Raw genomic sequence first — 6299 nt, 5'->3', positions numbered from 1 at the left:
AAAAAAAAAAAAAAAAAAAAATCCTACCACAAATTATAGTATGTTGTAGATATCAGTAAAAGTATATTCAATGGAGGAATTAGTATTTTCTTTTACTCTTCTTTCAACTTACAGAAAACAGTTGCTGAGCAAAATTTGGAGGATACCAGACAGGAGCTCTTAGCAATAAGAAACAGCCAAGCCAAGGCCATTAACACTCTGGAGTCTCAGGTACTAACTTTATTCGTGCGGTTTCCTATGTTTGGGTGGTACATAATGTGGCTGAGAATCCCCTTGGTCAGAGAGTTTTCACTGGAAGGTGCTACTTTTTGGACCTTACGTATATAGGAGTGAGCCAGTCGTTTCCATCATTTATGCTGTACCTCCATCATTGACTTCCATGCAGAGTTGGTCTCCTGTTTACTTATTCCCTTCTATCCCCGTTGGCCTCCCTCCCATAGGAAACCATTCGGTGGGGGGGAGGGGTTTAATACAGAGTTTTGTTAACTTTAAAGTAGGTAGCATTGATTTTTGTGCCTATGTGTTTTTTTGTAGTTGTTTTTTGAGACAGTCTCTGTGCCCTATGTGGAGTGCTGTGGCATCATCGTAGCTCACAGCAACCTTAAACTCTTGGGCTCAAGTGATCCTTTTTCTCAGCCTCCCAAGTAGCTGGAACTATAGGCTCCTGCCATAATTCCTGGCTATTTTTATATTTTTTGTAGAGACAGTCTTACTTTATCGCCCTCAGTAGAGTGCCATGGTGTCAGACTGCTCACAGCAACCTCCAACTCCTAGGCTTAGGTGATTCTGTTTGCTCAGCCTCCTGAGTAGCTGGGACTACAGGCGTCTGCCACAATGCCTGGCTATTTTTATGTTGCAGTTTGGCTGGGGCCAAGTTTGAACTCACCACCCTCAGTACATAGGGCCGGCACCCTACCCACTGAGCCACAAGCACCACCCTTTTTTTTTTTCTATTTTAATAGAAATAGGGTCTTGTTCTTGCTCAGGCTGGTTTCAGACTCCTGAGTTCAAGCAGTCAGTCCTTTTTGGCCTCCCAGAGTGCTAGGATTACGGGTGTGAGCCACTGCACCTGGCCTGTGCACGTGTTTTTAATTCATGTAAATGATGGCAGCTCTGTGTCTTCTCTGCTACTTTCAGTTGCCCTACATTCTGTCTGTATCCACTTGTAGTTGTCTACTTACCTGTGAGGTTATCTGTGTGGTAGACATCCTGATTACCTTCTTTTTCTTTCCACCTTACGTTACATTGCAATAAACAGCCTTGTCCCTGTCCCTGAAGGGTGATAGAAAAAGCGTATACCCTAAAGTGACTAAACAGAATCGGATTATTCTTAGAAAGCCTGCACCTGTTCTCCTCCTTCCTGTATTTGGATCTCTGCCTTTTCCAAATTGGCATTTCCCAGCCTTTTATATTTTATTTTGTTTTGTTTTATTTTATTTTATTTTATTTTATTGAGACAGAGCCTCAAGCTGTCCCCCTGGGTAGAGTGCCATGGCATTACAGCTCACAGCAACCTCAACTCCTGGGCTCAAGTGAGTCTCTTGCCTCCACCTCCCAAGTAGCTGGGACCACAGGTGCCCGCCACAACACCCGGCTATTTTTTGGTTGCAGCTGTCATTGTTGTTTGGCGGGCCCAGGCTGGATTCGAACCTACCACCTTAGGTGTATGTGGCTGGCGCTTTAGCCACTTGAGCCACAGGTGGCGAGCCTATATTTTGTTTTATTATCACTATTGTTGTTGTTATTTTTGGAGACAGGATCTTACTCTGTCACTCAGACTGGAGTACAGGATGTAGTCACAGTATACTACAACCTCTCCAGGGCACAAGTGATTGTCCTGGCTTAGCTTTCTCAGTAGCTTGGACTACAGGCATGCAACATCAGGCCCAGCTAATTTTTTGTTTTCTTTTTTTATGGAGATAGAGTCTCACTCTGTGGCCCAGGCTGCTTTTGAACTATGGCCTCAAGCAGTCCTCCTGCCCTAACTTCCCAAAGTGCTAGCATTATACCATACACTGCCTCCCAGCCTTTTAATTTTTGCCATTTCAATGAATGTGAAGTGATACTTCATTGTTATAATTTGCATTGCTGTGGTTATTAATTAGTATAACCATATCGTCTTATGCTTGTCATTCTTTGGGGTATCTACTTTTGGAATTGTGCATTCATATCCTTCGCTTGTTTTCCTTTAGGGGTTTTGTCTTCTCTTACTTGGTTGATAGGATTTTATTGTATATTCTTTTTCCTAATCCTTGTCAGTTACGGCCCTGAGCCAGTCTGTTAACTTTTTTCATATCAAACAGAAGTTCTTACATTTAATGTCATTAGACTCATCAGTCTAGCTGTGGAGTTTGAAGTTCCATTCAAACATTTCCATTAAGAAATTCATTCCTTGGGCAGCACCTGTGGATCAGTGAGTAGGGTGCTAGCCCCATGTACTGAGGGTGGCGGGTTTAAACACAGCCCCGGCCTAACTGCAACAAAAAATAGCTGGGCGTTTTGGCAGGAACCTGTGGTTCCAGCTACTCAGGAGGCTGAGGGAAGAGAATCACCTAAACCCAAGAGCTGGAGGTTGCTATAAGCAGTGATACCACAGCATCTACCGAGGGTGACAAAATGAGACTCTGTCTCTTAAAAAAAAAAAAAAAAGGAATTCATTCCTGCAGGACATGGTGGGTCATGCCTGCAATCCTAGCACCCTAGCAATCAGGGAGGCTAAGGCAAGTGGATTGCCTGAGCTCAGGAGTTTGAGACCAGCCTGAGCAGGAAAGAATAAGACTCCATCACTAAAAAAAAGTTGGCCATTGTGGCAGCCAGCTATAATCCTAGCTACTGGGGAGGCTGAGGCAAGTGGATCACCTGAGCCCAAGAGTTTGAGGTTACTGTGAGCTATGATGCCACAACAGTCTACCAAGGGTGACAAAATAAAACTCCATCTCAAAAAAGAAAGAAAGAAATCCATTCCTGCTCTTAAGTCACAGAAATCTACGTTATTTTTTATATTAACTTTATAATTTTATCCTTGATAAAAGGATAATTCATATTCTAATTCATGTTCAGCCTATCTTTATGTGTTGTGTTAGGTGTGGATCCAACTTTATTTTTCTCCATTTTTTTTAACACCATTTACTAAATAATCTGTCCTTTCTGAACGTATTTCTTATGCTAACTTTATTGTGTATTAGGTTCCATATGCACATGAGTTTGTCTCTGCATGTGTATCCATTGGTCTGATTGTCTGCTCCAGTATAATATGATTGCTACAGTGTTTCTTTACATTGTATTGTCTGTACTATATCTTTTTTTTTTTTTGAGACAGAGCCTCAAGCTATCCCCCTGGGTAGAGTGCCATGGCATCACAACTCACAGCAACCTCCAACTCCTGGGCTCAAGCGAGTCTCCTGCCTCAGCCTCCCAAGTAGCTGGGACCACAGGCGCCCACCACAACGCCTGGCCATTTTTTAGTTGCAGCCATCATTGTTTGGCGGGCCCGGGCTGGGGATTCGAACCCGCCACCTTAGGTGTATGTGGCTGGCACCTTAGCCACTTGAGCCACAGGCGCCGAGCCTGTACTATATCTTAGTATCTGCTGAGACAAGTTATCCTTTTCCTTGAAGGCTGATTTAGCTATTTGTAGACCTTTAAAGTTTTGAAGTTTTTGAGTTCCAAGAAATTAAACCTACATATTTATTGAGATTGCACTAAATATATAGGCTAATTGAGAATTGTCAGTTTTTTAATATTAAGTAATTCCTTCCAAGAATGTAAATAATTCTATTATTCAGATTATTTTCTGTGTTCTTTACTAACATTTTTTATGTTTCCTGAAAGATTATTTATTTTCTTAGTTATTAGTTCCTAGAAATTTTAGAGTTTGTGTTGATGCTGTGATGGTATCTTTTTGTTTGTTCGCTTGTTTGTTGAGACAGAGCCTCACTGTGTTGCCCTCAGTAGAGTGCTGTGGGGTCACAGCTCACAGCAACCTTGACCTCTTGGGATTAAGTGATTCTCTTGCCTCAGCCTCCCAAGTAGCTAGGACTAAGGTGCCTGCCACAACACCTGGCTATTTTTTTGTTGTTGTTGCAGTTGTCGTTGTTATCTAGCTGGTCCAGGCTAGGTTAGAACCTGCCAGCTTCTGTGTATGTGGTTGATGCCATAACCACTGTGCTATGGGTGCTGAGCCTCTTTTTTATTTTTATTTTTATTTATTTATTTTTTTGAAACAGAGTCTCACTTTGTCACCCTCAGTAGAGTGCCATGGCATCACAGCTATAGCAACCTCCAGCTCTTGGGCTTAGGTAATTCTCTTGCCTCAGCCTCCTGAGTAGTTGGGACCACAGGCACCTGCCTCAGCGCCCAGCTATTTTTTGTTGCAGTTTGGCCACGGCTGGGTTCAAACCCGCCACCCTCAGTATATGGGGCTGGTGCCCTACTCACTGAGCCATAGGCGCCACACTGAGCCTCTTATTTTTAATTGTATTTTTAATTAGTTATTTCTGGTTATTCTAGAGAAATCCCTTTTTGTTTTCTTTAGAGACAGTCTCACTTTATTGCCCTCAGTAGAGTGCTATGGCATCATAGTTCACAACAACCTCCAACTCCTGGGCTTAGGTGATTCTCTTGCCTCAGCCTTCCAAGTAGCTGGGACTACAGGTGCCTACCACAACGCCCAGCTATTTTCTTGTTGCAATTTGGCCGGGGCCAGGTTTGAATCTGCCACCCTTGGTTTATGGGGCTAGCACCTACCCACTGAGCCACAGGTGCTACCCAATTTTTTTCTTTTTCTTTTTTTTTTTTTTTTTTTTGAGACAGAGCCTCAAGCTGTCCCCCTGGGCAGAGTGCCGTGGCATTACAGCTCACAGCAACCTCCAGCTCCTGGGCTCAAGCGAGTCTCCTGCCTCCGCCTCCCAAGTAGCTGGGACCACAGGCGCCCGCCACAACGCCCGGCTATTTTTTGGTTGCAGCCGTCATTGTTGTTTGGCGGGTCCGGGCTGGGGATTCGAACCCGCCACCTTAGGTGTACGTGGCTGGCGCCTTAGCCGGTTGAGCTATAGGCGTCGAGCCCCCAATTTTTTTCTTGAGAAAATTTTTCTTTTTTGAGATAGAGTTTCACTCTGCTCCTTGGTAGAGTGCTGTGGCATCACAGCTCACAGCAACCTCCAGCTCTTGGGCTTAAGCTGTTCTCTTGCCTCAGCCTCCCTAGTAGCTGGGACTATACATGCCCACATACTTGGCTGTTTTGTTTTGTTTTGTTTTAGCAGGGCCAGGCCGAGTTTGAACCCACCAGCCCCAGTGCACGTGGCCAGTGCTCTAACCACTGAACTACAGGCACCAAGCCAAGAAATCCCTTCTTTTGCCTAGTTGAGCTTGGTTATTTGAACACCTGCCAAACTCTCTTACTCTAATATTGTGTGATTTATTTTGTATTTCCTAAATGGATAATTGTATCACCTATGAATAGTGACAGCTTTTATCTTACTACTTTCAGTCTTTGTGCCTCTTATTCTATTTTCTGGCCATATGTCATGGAAGGACCTCCAGTACTGTATGAAGCAATTACAGTAATAGTGGGCATCACTGTTATGAACCCAATATTAAAGGGAATATCTGAAGTTTCCTCCTTTGGTATAAAGTTTACAGGAGGTTTTTGGTATTTAATCTACTGAATTAAAGAGGTTCCTTTTCAGTCAGGTAAGGAGCTGGGAATACAGGCACAAGCCACCACCCCTGGCTAATTTTTGGGTTTTTTGTGAGATAAAATTGTGCTATGAGACTCCAGGCTGGTCTCAAAGTGATGGGATCACAGGTGTAAGCCACTGCACCAGCCTGGTTTGCATTTTATTTATTTTTTTGAGAAAAAATCTTACTCTGTCATCCTCAGTAGAGTCCTGTGGCATCATAGCTCACAGCAACCTGAAACTCTTGGTCTCAAGTGATCCTCTTGCCTCAGCTTCCAAGAGTGCTAGGATTACAGGTGGGAGCCACGACACCAGCCCTGGTTTGCATTTTAAAGCCATTTATTACTATTCTTCAGCTTCTTGGAATAGAAAGAATGCTTGTTTCCCTCTCAGGTGAAAGAATTAGAGCAGACCCTGCTGGCCTCTGAGGAGCAGTTGAAGCAGAGCAGGGAAGTCGCAGCTGCCCAGGAAGCGCACATTCGGGAGCTGGTAAGCTGGTAGTTGTGGCTGCTGAGTTCCTGGATTTCCCTGGATGCCTTTGTGAATGCCCAGACCCACTCCCAACTCGGGCAGTGGTGTCCAGACCTGCCTTGGTAGGGTGGTTATGCTTCATGTGAGCAG

General features: G+C 44.1%; 1 protein-coding gene across 1 annotated transcript in view; it reads left to right on the top strand.

Moving 5' to 3' along the window:
- The window catches only part of GOLGA1 (golgin A1), a 78468-nt gene that overhangs the window by 30841 nt on the left and 41328 nt on the right, over window positions 1–6299 (top strand). Inside the window, exons 12-13 of the mRNA XM_012802337.2 lie at window positions 115–210; window positions 6072–6167. Coding sequence (XP_012657791.1) covers window positions 115–210; window positions 6072–6167 — 192 coding nt within the window. The remainder of the gene's footprint in view (window positions 1–114; window positions 211–6071; window positions 6168–6299) is intronic.

Source organism: Otolemur garnettii, unplaced genomic scaffold (genome assembly GCF_000181295.1).
Source record: "Otolemur garnettii isolate 467f Iridium unplaced genomic scaffold, OtoGar3 scaffold00014, whole genome shotgun sequence".
Lineage (NCBI taxonomy): Eukaryota > Metazoa > Chordata > Mammalia > Primates > Galagidae > Otolemur > Otolemur garnettii.
The sequence above is the reverse complement of the archived record's forward strand: the minus strand, read 5'-3'. Positions and strand labels throughout refer to the sequence as shown.